The 23,813-nt window shown below is 45.0% G+C and overlaps 2 protein-coding genes across 3 annotated transcripts; one reads left to right on the top strand and one right to left on the bottom strand.

Moving 5' to 3' along the window:
* Positions 1–1,045: 1,045 nt before the first annotated feature.
* LOC133893003 (ethylene-responsive transcription factor CRF2-like) lies at positions 1,046–2,257 on the top strand. Its single transcript, XM_062333984.1, has one exon. The coding sequence runs from the start codon at positions 1,259–1,261 to the stop codon at positions 1,973–1,975; it is 717 nt and encodes a 238-aa protein (XP_062189968.1). The 5' UTR covers positions 1,046–1,258; the 3' UTR covers positions 1,976–2,257.
* Positions 2,258–5,401: 3,144 nt separating this feature from the next.
* On the bottom strand, positions 5,402–22,908 carry LOC133892344 (KH domain-containing protein SPIN1-like). 2 transcript variants are annotated; one of them, XM_062333050.1, is made up of 7 exons: positions 22,746–22,908; positions 22,530–22,621; positions 10,257–10,408; positions 9,971–10,090; positions 9,765–9,881; positions 7,903–8,046; positions 5,402–5,959 (listed from the first exon to the last, which is right to left on the bottom strand). In XM_062333050.1, the coding sequence occupies exons 1-7, from the start codon at positions 22,823–22,825 to the stop codon at positions 5,816–5,818; spliced, it is 849 nt and encodes a 282-aa protein (XP_062189034.1). In that variant the 5' UTR covers positions 22,826–22,908; the 3' UTR covers positions 5,402–5,815. The 2 variants fall into 2 exon arrangements, with proteins under 2 accessions (XP_062189034.1, XP_062189036.1); XM_062333052.1 differs by having other exon boundaries at positions 22,530–22,618.
* Between the last annotated feature and the right edge of the window lie 905 nt (positions 22,909–23,813).

The raw sequence follows: 23,813 nt of genomic DNA, 5'->3' as shown, positions 1-23,813 counted from the left end.
TTGTCTTTATATGTAGTTTGGTCCATGTCATCTAGAGAAGCTCGAAAGATGACTTGTACAACCTATAATCTGTTAGCACTAGCCCATAATAAATGTAGTATAAGAGACAATTAGTTTGGTCCCTGTCATCTAGAGAAGCTTGAAAGATGACTTGTACAACCTATAGTCTGTTAGCACTAGCCCATAATAAATGTAGTATAAGAGACAATTAGCTTTGTTTCTGTGCTACACTGCTACGGGCTGCCTCTTGCTCAAGAGATAACCTTCTTTCTTCTATATCTATATTTTTATAAAATACACGAGTTATAATAAAATAGAATAATTTTTATCGTTCAATCGAGTTGATTAAATGATCATCGTACAAAAATTCTTCTAGTTCCTCCTTTCAAAAAATATTTAATCTCACATTAATTACCTTTCATATCTAAACATCAAATATTTATCTTCCATACATTCTAAAAATACATTTAATCTTTTATTATTTATCTTTTATACTAAACATTTAATATTTATATTCGATACATTACTATATTTTAAATTGATTCTATAAATATAAAACACATGTGCAATTACAAATTACTTAAAGTCTTCAATATCATTCTAAAATCCTAAGTGCCCACGGTTATAGACAGCTGACATCACACCTCTACACATGCCCTCACATTCCAACACTTCTCTTTTCCGGGGATGCACACGAATTGCCGGTACTACTTGATGCACAAGTTGAAACTGCCGTCATCAGTCTGGGGCCTGGCCCAGCCCAGCCCAGCTTCAGTAGCTTCCAGAAACGATTACCTCGCTTGAACCAAGTTTACCCCGTTTGAATTTTGAACCCAAGCGAATATTCCCGATGCCGACCAAGGGTAGTCCCGTCATTCCGCCCTCGCCCGTCTCCTCTCCTGCCGTTTCCCCTTCTCCCGAAGCCAACATGCCCCACACGGCCATCACCCCGCCACGTGGGCATCTTCAGCCCCGAAGAGGAGATTCCTTGCAAGGAACTAACACCTTCAAATTACCGTAATGCCCTTGGTCTGTTCAACTTAATGCCATCCCTCCTCCCCTCACCTTTTCCGTCCCCAATTTCTCTTCGCCTTCCCGCTCGCTTGCCAAATTCGCCGCGCCCGCCGACCAATTGCTTCCGGAATTAGGTCGAAACCCTAACCCTAACTCAGGAGCGTCCATGGCTGCCGCGATCGGGGGCTGAAGCTGCGGTGCGGAGGAAGTCTATGGGGTGAAGAGAGCGTGGAGAGGCGTGGGGATGGACCCTAGCCTGAAGGACGCGGTGGCCGGGGAGGTGGGGGAGGCGAAGGAGGTGGCCCGGTGCCGCGTCGTGCGGATCATCGTACACGACGAGGACGCCACCGACTCGTCGTCCAGCGAGGAGGAGGAGGATGAGGAGGAGGAGAGCTTGCCGGCTCCAGCTGCGGCGGCGGCAGGGAGCGTGAAGCGCAGGCGCGTGCTGCTCCGGGCTGGAGGAGGAGGGGAGGAGGAGGCGGAGGGCGTGAGGTTCAGGGGCGTGCGGCGGCGGCCGTGGGGGCGGTGGGCGGCGGAGATTCGCGACCCGCAGCGCCGCCGCCGTGTGTGGCTCGGCACTTTCGACACCGCCGAGGAGGCCGCCGCCGCATACGACGCCGCGTGCCTCCGCATCCGCGGCCCCGGCTCTGCCACCAACCTGCCGCCTTCGCCTACGCACCGCCCCGACGCGGCCCTGCCACCGCGCCCCCCGCCGCCACCACCTCCGCGTGAGAAGCCGCCGCCGCCGCCGACTCTGCCGACTCCGCCGAAGAAGCGTCCGCTGCCACCGCTGCCGGAAAGCGCGAAGCAGGGCGTCGTCGCTTCCTCCGCACAGGAGCCGCCTTTCGTGCCGCTGCCTGTGTGGGCGCTGCTGTCGGGGAAGCGCAAGAAGCGGTCGGGCTGCGGCGGGCGCGTTCCCGCCCTCCGCACCCCCGCCGCCGAGGAGGCCGGCCGCGCCTGAGACTCCCACCAAGCACCCACCCGCGAGGCCGCGACCCCCCTACCACTATTCGGTACTACCAATCCATCTGAACAACCACTACTACTACCATCTCGTTTCCCCTTTCTGTAATTGTGGGCGATTGTAATGTGAACAATCGGTAACTTCTCTGATTCCATGAACTGATGCTGATGATGTACATATGCTGCTGCTATAATCGCAGTAGATGAACTCTGATCTGTAAAATCTGATGAACCCTGATGTGTAATAAATAATATGTGTTGACATTTTCGGTTTGAACAAGGTTGTGGAGATATCAATGGCAGAGTCAAGATTGCTGCCACTGTTGTGGTTTTTTGTTTGATGTCAGTCAATGGCTGCCAGGAGTACTTGTTTAAGACTTGCTACTGTACTTGTGATTAATTGGATTCGAAATGTGTGGTTGAGATTCACTACAGCAGCATCTTCATAGCAATTGATAGTATTTTTTACAATAAATTGTTATGTACCAAAGTAATTGTGATTTCTAAGCATCTTCTCCCAAGCTATTTGTTGAATTTCTATTTTTTAGGGAGGCTATGTGTTAACTTTACACGAAATTTGGCAAAAAATAACATCATTTGGAGTAGTATACTTGAAAACGCGGTTAGCAAACGTGAACGGTGCACACATTTAATGTTTTGCCTTATCTCTCTCCATCTAGCAATAAATCATTTAATCCTAGTGTACACATATGCTTACACAAGTAATGAGAGTTACTCATGGATAGGGATAAAAACAAAAATGGTAAAATTTGGAAGTTTAGAGATGTTTTTGAATTTTTTTATCGGAGAAGCTGGAAATGATATTTAAAAAAACAGGAATACAAACGATAAAACTATATATAAACGATAGCAAAAACAATTTAGACCACTTTTAATAGTTTCTGAGTTCTTTAGTTTTAGGTTGGTAATTTCTGATAGAAATTCTCGAATTCCTTCGGCCACTATGTAGGCTTCTTCGGCCACCCAACAGGCCTCCTGGCTCCCGACTCTCTGTCTCGAGCCTGCTGTGACTCGTGTGTTGCGCCCAACAGTTTTGAAGGCCTCCTCCCGGTATATTCAGACATTCCAGTGTTGTGCTGTGGCCTGTGTGCTTGCCCCCTGTGACCTTAAGAACTTTTTTTCTGTGATGTGTGCCTATCTCCTGCTGCTCATGTCTAAGTGTTAGACTTTGTTTCTGAGCGAAAATGTAAAACTGAAATAATTTATGCTTTTTCAAATCATTTTTGAACCTTTTTCGTCCCATACTCATGGGAATACAACTTGTCTAGAAAAAACAACCACATCCTTTATGAGCTATACAAGGTACAACATATACAATGCAATCATATACAAACAAGATAACAGATGATCAGGAATTGTATCTAAGTTGTCTCTTATCACTAGCGATGCAAGTTTGGTACTTTTTGGGCTCATTGGATCAGATTCAAAACTAAAAAAAAATGAATTAAAGATTTATTCTTATTTAACTAAGTTAAGAAAAAAATGAACTAAACAGTGAGCGAGAACTATCAATTAGGTACCTATGTGTATCCCTACTTATCACTAACCCTTGTATACTTTGTACCATACTTCTCATTGAAACAAGACTTGTGCTGTCTCTTTTGGCCTAGGGACGTATTGATTTTTCATGCTCAGAAAATTCTGCGTGACATGGCTTGAATATAGCTCAGATAAACCGTTGCACTTGCACAGGATGACAGGGTTCCGTGACCTTATATTCGTTTACATGCACGGAGTAACTCTGCTCTCAGTGACCTGCATAGGCTGCAGCTCTGCATCACCCATCATCCTGTGGGCGTGGCTGGGACTCGCGACGTCACCTTATCCCCTGGCCGGCACAAAAATATCAAGGCCAACTTGGACAGTCGGAGACAACCAGAGGCGTCGTCAAGTTGCAGCTTTTTGGGTTTTGTCTGGGTATCAGCTACCGAAGTTTTCCTATCACGGTAAAGTCCGACACATTGACGGCCGCCGCCGCCGCCGCCGCCGTCGCCATCGTGCCAGCTTTCCCTAGGTGCTGCGGGTGATGAAGTCATCACGCATTCCGAGGACGGGACTGGGAGACACTAGGTCAGGGACGCGAGTGAGTATTTTTGGGTTTATTTATTTATTTTTCTTAAATTAGCTATATGAGAGTGAATTTTTAGTTTATCTTTTTAGTTTTGCATCGATCCAATAATCTAAAAATATAAAACTAGCACAGCTAATCTGCTCTTTTGAGCTTTCTTGTCACATGTAACGATTGCACGATTATCAAGGCAATTAACTTTTGTACCCAATAGAACCAGCATACTGCCACACTCTTGAATATGATTGTGATATCGCGATATCCGTGACGACTATCTTTACTGTGTACCCAATAGAATCATGACTCAAATGATTTGAGCGGCACAGGTGACCATGAGATAAGGGAAGGAAATGTGAAGTGACAAAATATTTTTAAACAAACAAAATGGTAAGAGTAACAAGTAGAGGTGAATGAGGGAGTATTGAGAAAACATGGGGATAATAAAGAAAAATATTGTAGAAAAGGAAATCCAAAAATTAGATATAAGAATATAAACTCTTTAAAAGCTGCAATTCATTGTTTTATCTTATCATAAGTTACGTTATTATTTGAGTGGTTTTTTTATTTTGCAATAGTACTTGATAAACTCATGACATACATGTTCTTTTTTTGTTGGGGTGTTTCATCACTATTTCGCTGGTGTTTGGATGTTGCATGCATGAAAGTACCGAAAATGCACTGTATATATTTACGCTACTTCTGGTTATGCTATTATATTATCATTAAGATCAAGTTTATAATATCATGAGCTCATGACGCTATAGGACAGTTGGTAAAGGCTCCAACGGAAGAAGCTGGCCGACCTAGGCTCGATATCCAGGTACCTTCAAGCTTTGAAAAAGACGGGCTGTAGCTCAATATCAAAATGAAATTCAGAGACCCGTTTCGTGTGGAAATATAGCTACTTGTTGAAGTTGAAGCCTAACTTATCTAATGATTCTTCAACATCAGCCAGTTCAAGCCTCTGTTCAACTTCAGCTACACATGTAATCAGCTACATCGGCTGTATGAGTTCATCGGATACTTCTGTAATCGGATGTCACAGTTAACGATAAACCAAAATCGTACAATCAATTTAAAGATGGATATCCACTTAACAAGATCGGATGGCTCATATAACACATCCAAATCATTATACAGGCAATTAAAGATGGATATCCACTTAACAACTCAAATTTGTAGCATGAAACTTAGCGGATTGTTCATTTAAAAATACAGTATTTGAACATCCCACCGATCCACTAGACTGCATCGAAAATATGAGAATTCGACAATTCGCAAGAGTACAGAGCATTGCGAATTCACAATGTTCATTCAAGGCTATTGTCATTGAACTATCATAAAGCGGAGTGCGTCATCATCTGCAATTTTTGCAACTCATAATGTAACAGGGGTAATAATACATGCTAGTTAAACACTTAAACGAGCATCTCACATTCTCAGACTTACCCAATCTCTCTTGAAACCACCTATCCTTAGCATCACAAGCTACTTAGCGTTAACAGTCAATATAACGAATAAAATGAATGTCCATGACCTTACAAGTTACAACAATACGGCTGGATCCACCAAAGATCGAGACATTTCAATAGCCATTGATTTCTCCTCATCCGAAGGAGAAAACACGCTTCATACCCGACTAATGCATACCTTTTCTTACACAAACACCCACGAAATGAACAGCTCAAGCTCAAGGGCCCCTTGTTGATGCTACACCATGAATATTTGAAGGGTGGAGAAAAAGCTTCTCTACTGGCTCGGTTTCGCACGTTTCATGCCACCGTTACTGAAAGGAGAGACGCTTCCAGGATGAGGACTATCTTCTCTCAGAGTTGAGTTCAGCATTGCTAGTTCCCTCAGTTGTTGCCTTTTGTAGAAATCTTGTGATTCGTCCTACATAGAAGGAAAACAAGAACAAGAACTGAGTTCTGACCATAAGGCATATTTGGAAATGGGAAGACAATCTTTGGAATACTATATGGAGTATCTAAAGAAGTTAGAGAAAAATATAAATACTATATTCACGTTATAATGCCTGACAAATGAAAACCGCTTTACAAAAAACAGAGTGAGAACAATTAATTGCTATTAAAGAGCAATCAGCAGCTAGCCCACAACAGACTGAAGCTAGCTTATAAAATAATATATTAGAATGAAGTCAATGGCACCAGAGTTTATTATGCCATTTATTCTCTAGCTCTCTCAAGCGACTAGTACTTGATTACTTGCATATAAACAACAGAAATATGTTCTCTACTCAATAAACTAATACTCACAACCGACCGAAGCTAGCTTATAAAATAATATATTAGAATGAAGTCAATGGCACCAGAGTTTATTATGCCATTTATTCTCTAGCTCTCTCAAGCGACTAGTACTTGATTACTTGCATATAAACAACAGAAATATGTTCTCTACTCAATCCACTAATACTCCTTCAAGTCACACTAAATAAGTGATATTTTGGAGCCTGACATGGTCTCTGCACCTTTGACCACTGCCTAATATAATATATTTAAAAAACCACTAAAACTATAGTATTCCAGTACCTTTTTGAGATAAATATACGCATGTAATCTTCAAATGTCCAATCTAAATATACATAAAGACATAGATAAAGTTTTAAAAGATTGGCTACACGTAGCCCAAAATGTCACTTATCTTTTAGTGAAGGGAATATCATGTTTTACATACAAGTGACCATCTTTTAGGAAAAAGTACGAATGTTTTGTATTTTAAGAAAGTTACCACTAAATTAGGTATACTACAGCACCTTCAAGTTTTGATATATATATATATATATATATATATAAAAGTTAGATAAGATGAACAATATAGGTTCAGGCTAACTGCAATTAGTCATAGATATAAAGTAATGCAATGTTTGACAGCATTAGCCTATAATAGCGATTTACTCCCTCCAGTCACAAATAAATGTCATTTTGGGTTAAGTGCAGTCAACCGTTTCAAACTTTGGCTACAAATTACTTTTTATGTATTTAGTTTGGATATTTGAAAATAATACGGTAGATTTGTTAAGATCCGAGATCATAACGGGTATAGCCGGACGGCGTCAGTTGCTAGGGACAAGAGATTATACTATAGATGAGAGAAACTTAGAATATTAGGGGAGACTTAGATTAATTCTCATTGCTTACTTAATCCCTAAAGGGGAGCCGGCTGCTCTTTATATATAGAGCTCAGCCTTGGCTGAATCCTACTGTGTTACAAGTCCTACTGGATTACAACTCCTTTATCTCTCATAACCGAATCCATCTCTACTGACCGAATCCAAATACTAAACCGACTCTAGCTCTTTAACTTATCCTAATCCGACTCTCTAAATTATCTCTACTATTCTGAATTCTTAAACTAACTTATATCCTATTCAGCCACCACCAATTCTGTCTTCGTTAGGGCCTCTGTTGTCTCTACTCCTGCTGTAGGTACTGCCGCACGTAACAAGATTTCTCTCGAAAAGTACTTTTATAATATTATACTTTTGCTATCTTTTATCAATATATTACAACAAAAAGTAGTAGTCAAAGTTGTATTTTAGGGACCGTGCCGATGTCCAAAATGACACTTATTTGTGACTAGAGGGAGTAACAACCAAATGATGTTTGGGCTGGTAAAGTTTTACCAGACGTAAGCTCTATGGTGGAATTTCTCAAACTATAAGTTTTGAAGTGATAAATATCCAAATTTCAGATTAACTAAATACAACCAAGTCACGTAAGAGTACCCATGAATTTACAGTACTTACGAAGAACTTGCCACTAGCTTTGGCAGAAGAGGACCCATATGAGTAGAATTTATGGTACACTAGAACTTACCATTGGCCTTAGAAGTTCTTCCATGATTTCTTGTGCCTGTCTCAGTCTTGCATCAATGATATTCGCTGGTAACTCAGCCTCGATCAAGATATGCAGTGGCTCATTCAGATGTTCATAGCCAGGTTTTCCTTTAAGCTTCTCCTCCTAAAGAAATCAAAACAAAAATGTCAATTGCATATTCCCGGGGAATTAAGCAGAAGAGAGGAAATGGAGCAATAGGGCTATAGGAGCTCTAAATATTAACTAACCAAGATTAAAAGACGGGAAGGAGAAATACAACTTCTTGATTCATAAAGATACAAATCCATCTTCTTAAGCCATGGTAAGCAGAAAAAAAAAAGACAAAGACTAATAAACGATATCCACAAATATACGACAAGATTCATCACTGCATATTTGACGTTCCAAATCTGAATATAAAATTGCAATATTCCAACACATTTGGCTCGAAGACATAACCAAATGTTACTATTTTTACAAGGTAACATGTGTCTAGGTCATGGAACAGTGGGGGTCAAATAACAGAAAATGGATGTGCTTCCTTAAACCTTCTTCACTAGAGGGCTCTAATAGGCTTACTGGATATTCATAATAGAGGTGCATCTAACAGGATTGGACACCCAAGATGTACAAAGTTAGACAATATGTTATGTTCTTTGTGATCAGTAACAAAAAAAAAGACTTCTATGAACTTCTTAGTAGTAACAAAGAGGTGGTCCACTGGCCAATGACCTGTTAGCAACTGTTCTCAACTATTCTGTAAACACTCAAATGATTTAAATGCTGAAAGGTCAATTTCCAATAGTGCTATAGTAAAATATTAGCATTAAAATGCCAAAAGCATATAGTATCATTCAGCATGCTAAACAGATATACGGAATATTTCAAACTTTTTCTTTCTCAATTCCAATAGTAATAATTCCATCCAAAGCAAGCAACCAAAAAACAAATAACAAAGACATGGAAAAAGAAATCAAATGTTTTTTCCTACTAAAGAAGCTCCATTTCTCATTCTGCCGTGGTAAGAAATGGAATGTTTTGTTTTAGCCACTGCAATGGACATTACGCACTTCTCGTTTTTACCATCACTCCGTTGAAGCTCTACTCGTTTTGGCCGCTTTTGACTAATGGTGGTAGCAAAAACAATAAATATTGTGAATTGAATGATGGCAAAAATAGTTAATTGTAAATTATAGCACTCCTTGGTATGACTTAGCGCCAAAAGTAATTTTTTTTTTTGGAAAAACTAATGGTGCTTTGACAGAACGATAGGGAGAAAAAAAAAAGGAAGAGTGCAAAACTTTGATGGCAGAATGAAGAATACACTCAGTTGCAAAATCGAAAAATTCTCCAAATAAATATTTCCTTAAAGCGCCATTAGTCATCACAGAGCTGCTGTTCTCAGTCTAAATGGGAGGATGTGGAGAGCAGCCTATTCTATCACTCTGTCCCAAGCCAAACAACAAGATCTAATAAAATACTATAAAAAATTGACGAGCAAGGCAGCACACATATATGACCTACCATGAAAGGTATCTGCATGTTAATCCAAAACAAAATTGTACTTGTCCTTTTATATGTTAGTTTTTCCGGTCAAGCTAGGCCAGAATTTGAAGAACGGGAATACTATGTCTAAATCCATCACAGAGATGGAAATACTAGTGGAACAAAAACAGGATTACAAGTCAGGCAAGAAAACTGAAGTGGCATGTAGTTCGTAGAGTTTCATGATGGACATTAAATAAGATATAAGTGAGAAGCTTGTCAACCTAACTAGCTATAAGCTTTGCTAAATTTAAGATAACATAAATTACAAAAACATATTAGCGGGACGTGATTAAACAATACAATATTTTGGATACCTTATCTGTATCTTTGATGGAACCTTTCCCTCTAATAAAAACACGGCATCCAGTTGATGCTTCAACTCGCTTTAGAGAATTACCCCTTGGCCCTAGAATGCGCCCCACAAAATTGAACTGGAGCAAATTGAAAATAGAACATATTAGAACTGCAACATTATATTCAGTGCTGAAGGCTGAATTCCACAGGTTTTGGGAGGCAATACATTAGGGTAAGAGTCGACGGGAACTTCCATGCGTATGATCTTCTTGACAATATAAGAGCCTGGACTTGGTGGTGCTCCTTGCCAGTCCATACTTGTTCCAGGAGGAGGAAAGCCCAATCTCTGTTATATTAAAGAAGACTCGTTATTATTTATGACATAGACACACCCTAGGCCTGAAGTATGTTCACTACAGAATAACGAGTCTTTTTTTTAAAGGAAGGTTATTGAAGAGATCAAGACTTATTAAAAAATAAGTTTATTTCAGTGATTAATTTGTTATGCCTACCTCTTGGTGTAGCCCATTCCAAGGACCAAATCCATTGCCATGAAGATTAGGCCGGACAATTGGTGAAGACATAGGACTGGGACTTCTAAACCGACGCCTGTCAAAATCGCTGAAACCATGGTCGTGAACCATGCTTGATACCCGCATGATTTCTATGCAAGACAGAATGGAAAATAAGGAATCAGCAGGGTTACTAGTGAGAATGGGAGGGGGTCTATATATTGCCACAAAGTGTTATTGTTAGTCATAATCATGTCATAGTGCAATATAAAACACATATAAAGGAAAAAGAGTGGAAACCAAAAAGCATGGGCAGATATATATTACATAATGTCGGTTCCTAATCAGTTTAGATCCAGAGCACCATATATACTTCTTGTTACCTCGACTGGAATTGTGGAAAAGGTGAGATAGTCTTGCTCTCAATATATAAAATAGGAGATGGGCCAATATGGGCCTAGAATATATATGGGCTAGATATACTTAACACCCCCCTCAAACTCAAGGCGGTATAGAAGCTCACGAACACTGAGTTTGAGCAAATGAAGTCGATGATGCTCTCGCGTTTGTGCTTTGATGAAGAAGTCAGCAACTTGCAATTCGGATGGCATATACAGAAGAGCAATAGTTTTCTGATGACAACGAGACCGAGTAAAGGAAGCATCAACACCAAAATATTTTGTAAGTTCATGCTTCATAGGATCATTAGCAATTTGTATGGCATCAGTATTATTACGTAGAAGAGGTGTGAGTGCTTCACAAGAAATGCCAAAATCAGGCAACAACCAGCGAAACCATACAATTTTTGTAGTAGCAAGAGCTCGAAGTTCTGCCTCTGTACTGGAACATGAACCACCTGTTTCTTAGACTTCCATGTAAGAGGAGAAGTACCGAGAAGAATACAATAACCAGTGGCAGAACAACGATCTGTCAGATCATTCGTCCAAGTGGAGTCTTGTTAGACATTGCCGTGTACATGTGTGTGTGGGTCCAGTGCCTGGACGTGTTCAGCCGGTCGACCCAGTCATAGTTGGTTAGAGAGATATGAGGAGATCCTTGATTGGTGGTGTTTCTATAAACCTCAAGATCTCCTCAGCCCTATATATGTGTAACCCGGCATCTCATCTAATCAATTACCTTTTTCCACACAAATACAATCTCTTTCATGGTATCAGTAGTCTAGGTTTTATACCTGCTTCTCTTCCGCACCCAGCGCGCCATCTCCTCCGGCGCTGCTCCATGGCCAACTCGCCGCTGCCAGGCGATCCCGCCGCCCCTCAGGATCCCGCCGCCGACGCTGCTGCCCTCCAGCGCGATGAGGAGGCTCGCGCTACACAGGAGGACCGCGAGCGCGCGGCCAAGGCCAACCGCGACGCCGCTCTCGCCCGCGCGGCGGAAGCAGAGCGCGAGGCCGCCCTTGCTCAAACCGAGCGCGACGAAGCCGATGCCCGCCTACGCGACGCCCTCGTCCGCGCTGCCCGTGAGCGCGCGGCTGCGGAGCCCCCCCGCGACGAGGACGCCGCCGCCAACGCCGCCTCCGCCGTCGGCAATCTTCCCGCCTTCGACGCAGCCCTTCTTCAACATGAGGCCGCGGCTCTCCTGAACCTGCACGCTCAGGCTGTCGCCGTGCAGAACATCCGCGCCCTCGTGCCGCTGCTCCTCGACGTCACCTCCACCTTCTACGCCCGGTGGCGCGAGTCGTTCCTCCTCACCGTCGGGAAGTTCTCCTTGGAGCGCCACGTCCTCTCCGACGACGTCGCGCCCACCTCCCCGGACTGGGTGCGCATGGATTGCGTCGTCCGCACCTGGCTCCTCGGCACCATCTCCGACGATCTCGCCGACACCGTCTCCCAGCGCGGTGCCACTGCCCGTGTCACCTGGCTCGCCATCGAGTCCCAGTTTCTCGGGAATCGTACCACCCGCGCCCTCTACGCCGACCAGGAGTTTCGGGCCTTCCAGCAGGGAGATCTCCCCGTCGCTGAGTATTGCTGCCGCTACAAGCGGATGGCTGAGGACCTCCGCGACCTCGGCGAACACATCACCGACCGCACCCTCGTCCTCAACATCATCCGAGGCCTCAACGAGCGCTTCACTGCCATCGGCCTCCATCTCCGCCGCAGCAATCCATTCCCCTCCTTCCTGCAGGTTCGCGACGACCTGCGATTGGAGGAGCTCACCATGGACAAGGCCGCCCCCGCCGCGGCTCTTGCTGCCTCGGGGACCGGCAGCCCCAAGCTGCCCGTCCCCAACCCGCCATCTGCCGCTTCTCGGCCCCCGCCGTCACAGCCGCCCCGGCGTTTCCCCCAACAGGCGGCCTCCGGGGGCAGCTCCGGTGGCGGATTTGGCGGCGGCACCCCACAGCAGCGCGGCAAACGCGGCAAGCGCGGCAGCCGCGCCACCCAGGGCTCCGGTGGCAACAGCGGCGGCGCCGGCTCTGCTGCCTCCGGGGGCGCTGCGGGACAGGCTCCCACCGGCGTCTGGCCCAACCCCTATAACCCGTGGTCCGGGTCGATCCACATGTGGCCCGGGCCGCAGGCTCCCACCGCGCCTCATCCTCCCGCTGGGCCGGCCCAGCCGCCCCACGCCCTGCTTGCTGCTGGACCACACGGGCAGTGGGCCGGTCAGTGGGGCGTCCCGCCTCCCGTCGCGCCGTACGGCCCACCCGCGGCAGGGTGGGATCAACAGGCCCTAGCGGCCAATTTCCAGACCATGACCCTACAGCAGCCACCGCAACATGAGTGGTATTTCGATTCCGGTGCCACTAATCACATGACCTCCGATGCTGGTATCCTCTCGCACACTATTACTTCATCTTGTCATTCTCCTTCTAACATCGTTGTCGGTAACGGGAACCTTATTCCAGTTACTTCCATTGGCGTTACACACCTTTCTCATAAACTTCGTCTCAATAATGTTGTTTCTCCGAACCTTATTAAAGACCTCATTTCTGTTCGCCAGTTTACCTCTGATAACAACTGTTCTGTGGAGTTTGACCCCTTTGGCTGTTCTGTGAAGGATCTTCCTACTCGGAAGGAAATCGTCAGATGTGACAGCTCCGGACCCCTCTACCCCTTGCAGCTCCCGGCTTCTGCTCTTCATGCGTCCACCTCCTCCTCGCTTTGGCATCAGCGTCTTGGGCACCCCGGACATGAAGTTTTGTCAAAACTAGCCCATTCATCCGCTATTTCTTGTAATAAAAGTGCTAGCGATACTCTTTGTCATGCTTGTCAGCTAGGTCGCCATACCCGTCTACCATTTCATGCGTCGTCTTCACGGGCTACACGCAATTTTCAGTTAATTCATTGTGATCTTTGGACATCTCCTGTCACTAGCATCTCTGGTCACAAGTATTATCTGGTTATTCTTGACGACTGCTCTCATTACCTTTGGACATTTCCTTTGCGCCTAAAGTCTGACACTTTCACCACCCTCTCTAACTTTTTTGCTTATGTTCGCACACAGTTTGGGGTCCCCATTCAGGGAGTTCAATGTGACAACGGCCGCGAATTCGACAACTTCAGCGCCCGCACATTCTTCCTGTCCCACGGCATTCACCTTCGCATGTCGTGTCCCTACACTTCGGCCCAGAACGGTAAAGCTGAACGCATCATTCGCACCACTAATAATGTCGTTCGCTTTCTGCTGTTTCAGGCCAGCATCCCCCCCACCTTTTGGGCTGCGGCTCTCAGCACTGCCACATATCTCCTTAACATTCTTCCAACCAAAACACTCAACTTCTCTACACCTCACTTCGCCCTTCTCGGGTCTCATCCCTCGTACGAGCATCTTCGGGTCTTTGGTTGCAAGTGTTACCCTAACCTTTCCGCCACAGCCCCTCACAAATTAGCCCCCCGCTCCTCCTTATGTGTTTTCCTTGGCTATTCCCTGCACCACAAGGGATATCTTTGCCTTGATCGTCACACAAACCGGGTCATCATCTCGCGCCATGTGGTTTTCGAGGAGTCCTCTTTTCCCTTTTCTGAGGACCCCTCTTCCCCCCCACGTGCGGCATTTGATTTTTTGGAGGATTCTTCTAACCCGGTGCCGGCTCCTCTTGCGCTGTCACCACCTTTTTCCTTTGCAGGACATTCTGGTGCCATCCCCGCATCGCCACATGCGGCTGGCACTACTGGAGCTCAGGGCTCCCCCTCTGGTGCGGCCCACCGCGCCCCCGGCGTCATGGCCCAAGGCCCGGCAGCTGAAGCGCCGGCCTTGGCCCCGCTCCCGTCGTGGCCACCTGTTCGGCCCCCTGCTGGGCCACCGTTCGCTCGGTCCCATGCTGGGCCACCGTTCGCTCGGTCCCATGCTGGGCCGCCTGTTGGGCCCCTGCCACGGGCCTCCGCTTCACCGCCCCACGCGGTATCCGCTTCGTCGCCCGCCAGTGGGGGTTGCCCACCGGTCACTGGCCGGTACCGCGGCCTCATCTACTCCCGGCGCCCGGCCCCGGCTCCGGCGGCTTCTCCGACACCGGCCCCGGCCCCGGTAGCTTCCCTAGCGCCGGCTCCCGCCCCGTCGCCCGTCCCGGCGGTCGGTTCTCCAGCTCCGGCGCCCCTTCCTACCGGTGCAGTGCCAGTCCCCCCTGTGACCAACCAACATGGCATGGTCACGCGTGGCAAGCGCGGCTTTCGCCAGCCCGCACTGTTTGAGGCTGCACAACTGTCACCCATTCCCCGGAGCTACCGCACTGCACTCGCCGATCCGAACTGGCGAGCCGCCATGGAGGCCGAATACTCAGCGCTTCTGTCCAACCACACATGGGCTCTCCTTCCTCGACCACCTCGGTCCAATGTGGTGACGGGCAAATGGGTATTCAAGCACAAATTCAAAGCAGATGGTTCTCTTGAGCGTTACAAGGCACGCTGGGTTCTTCATGGCTTCACCCAGCGACCCGGTGTTGATTTTGCAGAGACGTTCAATCCCGTCGTCAAGCTGTCCTCTCTTTGGCTGTCTCACGCTCCTGGCCCATCCATCAGCTCGATGTCAACAATGCCTTCCTCCACGGCACTTTGTCCGAGACAGTTTATTGCGCTCAGCCTTCCGGATTTGAGGACTCTGCTCATCCTGATTACGTGTGTCGGCTCAATCGCTCTCTATGGACTGAAGCAGGCGCCCCGTGCATGGTACAGTAGATTTGCCTCTCACCTCCTGCAGCTCGGTTTCATTGAAGCCAAGTCAGACACGTCTCTTTTCGTCTATCACCGTGGAGCGGATACTGCCTATCTCCTGCTTTATGTCGACGACATTGTGCTGACAGCCTCCTCTACGGGTTTACTGCGGCGCATTATTGATGCCCTTCAGCAGGAGTTCTCCATGAAGGACTTAGGCGGTCTTCATCATTTCCTGGGTATGCATGTACAGCACACAAGCTCCGGTCTCTTTCTCTCTCAGCGGCAGTATATGATTGAGATTCTTGAGCGTGCTGGAATGGTTGACTGCAAGCCTTGCTCAACGCCGGTTGATGTGAATCCGAAGCTCTCTGCGGATGGCGCTCCAGTGTCTGATCCGACGGACTTTCGCAGTCTTGCGGGCGCCCTTCAGTATCTGACCTTCACCAGGCCGGATATTTCCTATGCAGTTCAGCAAGTATGCCTTCATATGCATGATCCACGGGAGCCTCATCTTGTCGCTCTCAAGCGCATTCTGCGTTACGTCCACGGCACCTTGCATATGGGCCTGTTTGTGCGCCCCTCTTCTCAGTCCGACTTGGTTGTCTATTCTGATGCTGATTGGGCTGGTTGTCCTGACACTCGCAAGTCCACCTCTGGCTATGCGGTATTTCTGGGTGACAATCTAGTCTCGTGGTCGTCCAAGCGTCAGAATACAGTTTCCCGCTCCAGTGCTGAGGCTGAGTATCGAGCGGTCGCCAATGCCGTTGCTGAAGCTACCTGGTTACGCCAACTGTTGTCTGAGCTGCACAACCCTCTGCGCAAGACAACTCTGGTGTACTGCGATAACATCAGCACAGTCTACATGTCTTCAAACCCCGTTCAGCACCAGCGCACCAAACATGTGGAGATCGACCTACACTTTGTTCGGGAGCGCGTTGCCCTTGGTGATGTCCGTGTTCTTCACGTCCCTACGACGTCTCAGTTCGCCGACATCTTCACCAAGGACTGCCTTCGTCAGTCTTTACGGAGTTCCGGTCCAGTCTAAACGTCTGTTCTACCGACGATTCGACTGCGGGGGCGTGTTAGACATTGCCGTGTACATGTGTGTGTGGGTCCAGTGCCTGGACGTGTTCAGCCGGCCGACCCAGTCATAGTTGGTTAGAGAGATATGAGGAGATCCTTGATTGGTGGTGTTTCTATAAACCTCAAGATCTCCTCAGCCCTATATATGTGTAACCCGGCATCTCATCTAATCAATTACCTTTTTCCACACAAATACAATCTCTTTCAAGTCTAAGTAAGCATAAAGCTGAAACGGACCAGAACGAGCATAAAATAAGCACTGAGATGACATCCACCTCAAGTAACGTAATACCCGAAGCAAATAACCAAAATAGACATATGGAGCACTCACAAACTGACTCAAAATATGAACTGTATGAGCAATATCTGGTCTGGTAACAGTGAGATAAACAAGCCTACCCACAATTCAACGATATCGAGAGGGATCCTCAAGAGGTGTGCCATCAGTAAGACGAAGCTGCAGATGAAGCTCCATAGGTATAGCAACTGTCTGAGTATCAATGATACCAGAGGTAACCATGAGATCCTGAATGTATTTGGATTGAGAAAGATAGAAACCCTTTTTAGAAGTCATAACTTCAATCCCTAAGAAATAATTGATAGAGCCTAAATCAAGCATCTGAAACTACTCACTGAGTTGCTTCTTCAAATGAGCAACATGCTCAATATCATCTCCTGTAATCAATATATCATCGACATATAGAAAAAGCAAAGTACACCATTTTAGAGATAGATGAATAAATAAAGCAAGATCATGATCACTAGATGAAAAACCAGCAACCTGTATAACAAAAACAAACCGCTCAAACCAAGCACGAGGAACTTGTTTGAGACCATATAAAGCATGACGAAGATGACAAATATATCCTGAAGGAGCATCAACACCTGGGGGTGGCTGCATACAAACCTCTTCATGCAGATCACCATGAAGAAAGGTGTTCTTAACATCCATCTAAGAAATAATCCAGGAACGAGTAGCAGCCACTACAATCAAAGTACGAGCTATGGTCATATGAGCAACATGAGTAAATGTCTCATCATAATCTCGACCCTTAGTCTGCTGAAAACCTCTGACAACAAGACGAACTTTGTATCTCTCAATAGAACCATCTGACTTTGTCTTAATTTTAAACACCCACTTATATGTGATAGAACAACATGAGATGGTAAAGGAATAAGATCCCAAGTTCCTGTACGATCAAGTGCAGCAAGCTCCTCAGATATAACAGATTGCCACTCGGGAATATCAGATGCCTCCTGATAAGTAGATGGCTCCTCAGACACAACAACACTCGCACGGGGAAACCCCACCTGCCAGGAGCCTCAATAGTGGCACGATCACGTAGATTATAACGGGGACAATAGACAACTCATCAACAACATTAGAATCAATAAAGATAGGAGCATCAAGACTGGCCGATGAGGTGGGAATGGACGGATTATTTGAAGGAACGGTGGTGCGACGAGTATACACATGGGTGATAGGTAGAATATATGGTGGAGGATCTGAATCCGAAGCAAGTGTGGGTGAAGGAGGTGGAACCGAATCATAGGTGGGTGGAGAAGTTGTAGGAGATGGATCAAAGGCATGATCACCGGATGAAGGAAGAGGACATAGAAAAGTAGACTTTATGAGAGAGGAAGAGGGTTGAGTGATGGGATTATAGAAGAAAGGACGGTCCTCAACAAAGGTCACATCACGAGAAATATGCATGCGATAAGAGGAAGGATCATAGCAACGATAACCCTTATGCTTTGGACTATAACCAAGGAAAATACACTCAACCGACGGAGCAAACAACTTAGTCCGCTCACAAGGTGCAAGCTAAACATAACATGTACATCCCAAAACCCGAAGATGATCATATCTAGGAATACAAAAAGGGTCTCACCAGGGCATTTTCTGACCAGCTTTGAAGACGGCTGCCAATTAATAAGGTAGACAGTTGTAGAAACAGCTTCCCCCCCCCCCAGGGAACAATTGATGCAATAAGGTGTGCAAGTAGTCTCTATAAGATGGCGATACGTGTTCAACAATGCCATTTTGAGCATAAGCCCCAAGACATGAGAGCCGGGCAAGAGTGCCCTCAGAGGAGAGGAATTGACGAAAAACATAAGACATATATTCTCCTCCAGAGTCGAAGCGAAAAACTCTAATGGCAATAGAAAACTGAGTATAAACCATACGAGCAAAATATTGATATATAGAACAAAACTGGGAGCGATGTTTCATAAAATAAATCCAAGTATATCAAGAATGATCATCAATAAAAATAACATAATAGCTATGACCACCTTTTGAAGCAAAAGGTGAACGACCCCATACATCGGAATGAATAAGATCAAAAGGTTTAGCAGAATGGAAAATACTACTGGAATATGTGAGTTGGAGTTGTTTACCAAGCTTGCAACCTTTCCAATGAAAAATAGACTCAATGGGCATATGACCTAAATGACCCTAACGAACCAAAGTAGACACATGATCCACATAAATGACCAAGACAATGATGCCATTTGGCAAAAGATGAAGCGAATGACGAAGCAGCAAATGATGTACGAGCGGAGGAGCTTGTGGAAGGAGGAAGATGCAAAGTGTCCAAAACGTAAAGGCCGGGAGACCCGCTACGGCGACGGCGAGGAGATTCATAAATAACTGAGGTACAAAAGAAACATCAAGTACAGAGAAACAATAAGTGGAAAGGGCACCCTGATCAGTGATATGACAAGATGTACCATCAGCTGTTTGAATAGAACCGCCAGTAGTGACCAGCTTGCAAGCAACCAACTGGGACTTATCAGATGTCACATAAAAGGAAGCTCTTGAATCAAGAATCCAAAACTGAGAATCACTATCACGAGCAGTAGCAACCGATATAGAGCCTCGGGAAGGAGTTGTATTACGAGAAGCACGAGCAGCACGACATGCACATAACTCAGCCAACTTCTCTGCATGACGAGAGAAGCAATTCTTTGAACGACGGCCAGTCTTCTTGCAATGTTCACAAGGAATACCATTTGAGGAACTATCTCTAGCTGTGCTGGTCCTCTGAGAAGCTACAAGTACACTATGAGATACTGAAACTAGAGCAGTCGTGAGTGAGCGAAGACGAGTCTCTTCAACAATCAAAGCAGACAATACGTCAGCAATGGGTGGAGTGATGGGGTTATTAAGCAATTGTGTGCGAATAGACTCAAATTATGTGCGTAGTCCATGACAAAACTAGTACATGAGAAACTTCTCAATGAAGTTGTTCTTGTTCTCACAATAGCCTGAACATCCTCCGGTACAATGAGGTATCATTGAGAGCAACAGTCCCATCAAACGGTCAAAAGCGGTATAGTACTCATCTATGGACAAATCATTCTATTGAAGACCATGAAGTCCTATCATCAGAGCAAGCAAGAGAGAACCACTATTCTGAACATAGCGGCGCTGCAGATAATCCAACATTTCTTTAGCAGTCTTGTAACGCTCAAGACTCATAATCAAGGATTCCTTCATCTAGTGACAATAGCACTCATTACTCTTCCATCATCATTATGCCAACTCTTGGCTTCAGCTGCACTAGAACCATCTATTAACTTGTCAATAGGTGGATCATTAGTCAGATGGGATGTCAGAGCATAAACCCTCAACACAGTTTTCACAGAAAAAACCCATTCTCGATAATTGTGACCATCAAGCTTGAAAGGAAAAGCAATAACAGTAGGCTGCGACGTGACTGAAGTACTAACAAAAACTGTGCAACAATAAAGAGGTTACCAGCAGCCCTGCAGACCGCCACCAGCAACAGCAATGGGAGAAGTCCAAATCCAACACCACCAGCAACAATGATCCAAGACACTACCACCACCAATATCAGAACAACAGTAGCAGCAGACCACCGATAGTAGACCAACTGGAGCAACCCCAACAGAGAGCACACGACAGCAGCAACAAAGAGCGCACAACAATAGTACCAGACCACCAAGAGCTCGAAAAGCAGCGACAGTGGATTGCAGATGATAGCGCTGGTGGACCGCAGATCCAGTGACAGGTTGCTAGTGTAGACCGGACGACGACGTGTCGCGAGGAATGACGAAATAACGACGGGGCGACTAGATCCACGACGATTGCGACGGCACGAGACAGCCGCGACGATAGCGATCCGCTATAGGCGAGTGGGCGGGTTAACGACTTGTCGCGAAGAAGGACGAAAGCGGCGATGGGGAGGACTTGATCCCCCGACGACCGCGACGACACGGGACAGCCGCAACGGGCGGGTTGAAGGCGGCCACGAACTGGCAGGCAGGTGGATCAAAGGTGGACGTTGGTGGCGCGGCGAGGCAAGTGCATGCGTGATGGAGACCCAACGAGCTGCGACGGAGGCGAGTAGATGCATGATGCGGGACGACGGACACAGAGCCCGTGATGAGCTGTAACGGAGAACCGCCGCACCGGGACTGTGACGGATGGCGGCCGCGACGGCAGCTGAATAGGCAGCGACGGCCGTGACAAAGGACGGTTGTGACGACAGCCTGGCGGGTTTCGACGTGAGAACAGAGGAACGACGTCAAGGAAAAAAAATTGGGATTGTGGGTGGTGTAGATTAGTCTAACCCTAACCCTAGACCTTGCTCTGATTCCATGTTACCTTGACTGGAATTGTGGAAAAGGTGAGATAACCATCCATTAGTCTTGCTCTCAATATATGGAATAGGAGATGGGCCAACATGGACCTAGAATATATATATGGGCAATATATACTTAACACTTCTATGGTCAACACCGACTCACGTGAAATATTTTCTTTTTTATGAATATACGCCTCAACTTTTTTTTTTATAGTGTGATGGGTTTTGTCAAAAAAAAACATATATACACAGGCAAAGAACAAGCTAAATCGAAAAAAACACATATTTCATTTTTCAAGACCTCAAGCAAAAGGGAGAAATCCAATTGTCAGAAGTAGCACTGCATGAGTTTAGTAGCTCAATTTTTTTGTAAGAAATGTCTGGTGCTTATATCTGAATGCAGCTATCTTACAGTAAAGTATAGTTCCCTCTGCACATTTTTTAATCAGTACCTGGAAAAGGCCAGTTTGCCTTGTAAAAGGCTGTATTAAAAGGAAAAGGTCACTTTCCATTTTGCTTGTTGAAAAACGGCCACTCTGAAAGGTTAAACTATCTACAATGGCAACATGGTTAACCAGAAAATTAGCGGTTATTCAATCCGTTTAATTAGGCCAAACTGTAGGCCATGCTTGAAAAACAGGAAAGGAGATGAATCCTCATGCATGATAAAAAGATGTGGTTGATGTTTGTGGATAATTACTTAAAGCTCCAGCAAACGTACATGAAAGAAAGATGCATTATGCATGATAAAAAGATGTATTCGATGTTTATGCATGATTGTTTCATGCTGCAAGCTATGTACATGAAAGAAAGATGCATTAAGTGTTCAGAATACCACCACACAGAAAAAAAAGATTAAGATATATCTCATGTAATGATTTATAGATTGCACAGTATTTAGCCTTCAAAAGGATCTCCTCAATTGAAAACAATAAATTGTTCTTGTTAAACAAGATAATCAACACGCAATGCTGTGCAAAGCAGTATGACATACAACCATCCTATTAACTCTGCGCATGGAAACGATAAAAAATGCAATGAATAAGTGATGGCATCCTGGATATAGACCTCCCCCGATCAATTGGTTTACTCTGTTTTCAGCTACTGATGCTCGATCAACTATCACCAAATAACTCATTACCGAAGTCGCAAGATGGTCGAAACATTTCACTACATTACTTAAAAGGCCAATCCACTGGCAATCCCCCAAACGGGTCAGTAAGACATAATGAGATTGCTTTATGCCAGTTAAGACAAATCAAGAGGGCAGCTTGCCAACTCCATCGAAACAGTACACCACACAGACCATCGCCCAAACACTAAGCTGCAGAAAAGATCAGCAGCCATCCGAGCATTGGAGTCGTACGATTCCCCAATCCCGATTGCAGAGAAACCCCCCTGATACTCATACGCTTAAAATTTCTCATCAATCTGCAAGCAACAGCAAGCAAGGATAAAAAATATATCACCTTGGTTCAGCAGCCGGCTGCATATCGGCAGCACCTGCATGAACGGCCCCAACTTCTGATGCTCCGCGAGAAGCTCGGCCAAGTACTGGCTGCTAAGAAGGCAAGCAAAAACCGTACCATCAGGATAGCAATCAATCGCAAGGGTAAGGGAAAGAGAAAAAAGGATCAATCTTTGGATCAAGAAACAGCACGAAGCAATCCGAGGAGAAATAGTACCCATCAGCATCGGGGTTGCTCCTAATCTGAGGGGAGAGGGTTCTTGCAGGGGAGAAGCCCTGGTTGTAGAGCCCTGACATGGTGGCGGCCAGGAGAGGGAGAGAGCTGGGAGAGAGGTTTTTTCCTTCCAGAGGGAGGAGAATGATGATAGAGAGAGGAGAGAGAGGGACCCAGAAGAGGAAAATAGAAGGGGATGACGGTTTGAGTGTGAGCAATGTTCATAGTACGTTTCTGGTCTCCGACGGTAATTAGAAATTCGTAGTTATCATAAAAATCACTCAAAATTTAATAAGAATTTGTTTAAAATTCATTCAATTAAATTTGTAATTCGAAGAAAAAATCGATCGAAACAATATTCGGTAAACGCTCGAATTGGACCGATTACCGAGTGAATTCACCGATTTATCGACCGATTTTTTCCGTATTGATCATATTTCTCGGTAATCGTTCAGTTTTCTCGATTTATCAAGCAGTTTTCTCAAATTTTAGTGAAGTTTAACAAAAAACTAAAAATAGTTCAATATTGTAAAATCAATAACTAATTCGTCTGAGTTTCAAATCAAATACAACAAATTTTGTTGGTTTATTTGTAACATGATCTACATAATAAAATATTTATACTTATAACAAAGTTGAATATTTTCTATGAGAAAATATATTTGCTAAACCTAATTAAATGGATAGTTAATTCTTTGCTAATCCAAAAATCATGAAACCAATTTTGTTAGTCTTCTTTACATGATCCTATGTCTTTTAAAAATACATGAACTCGTGAAATAGTTATTGTAACATGCAAGATATTTGAATGTATTGTAATTAGATTAATTCATAACTGACTCATCACACCTCCAAAATTAGTTAAACCACTTTTATTAGTTTACTTATAATACACTTTATGTAAAAAAATTATGTAGATATGAAAAAGTTAATTACAGTGTTATTTCTTAATATATTCACTTTATGCTTGTGAACTTTGTAAAAATCATGGAGATATTGATAAACCTTTAAATGAAGTGAAACCAATTTTGAAGATTTTCTTAAGATACGTCCTACACAAAAAAATATGTG

This window comes from Phragmites australis, chromosome 15 (assembly GCF_958298935.1).
Source record: "Phragmites australis chromosome 15, lpPhrAust1.1, whole genome shotgun sequence".
Taxonomy (NCBI): domain Eukaryota; kingdom Viridiplantae; phylum Streptophyta; class Magnoliopsida; order Poales; family Poaceae; genus Phragmites; species Phragmites australis.
The sequence above is the reverse complement of the archived record's forward strand: the minus strand, read 5'-3'. Positions and strand labels throughout refer to the sequence as shown.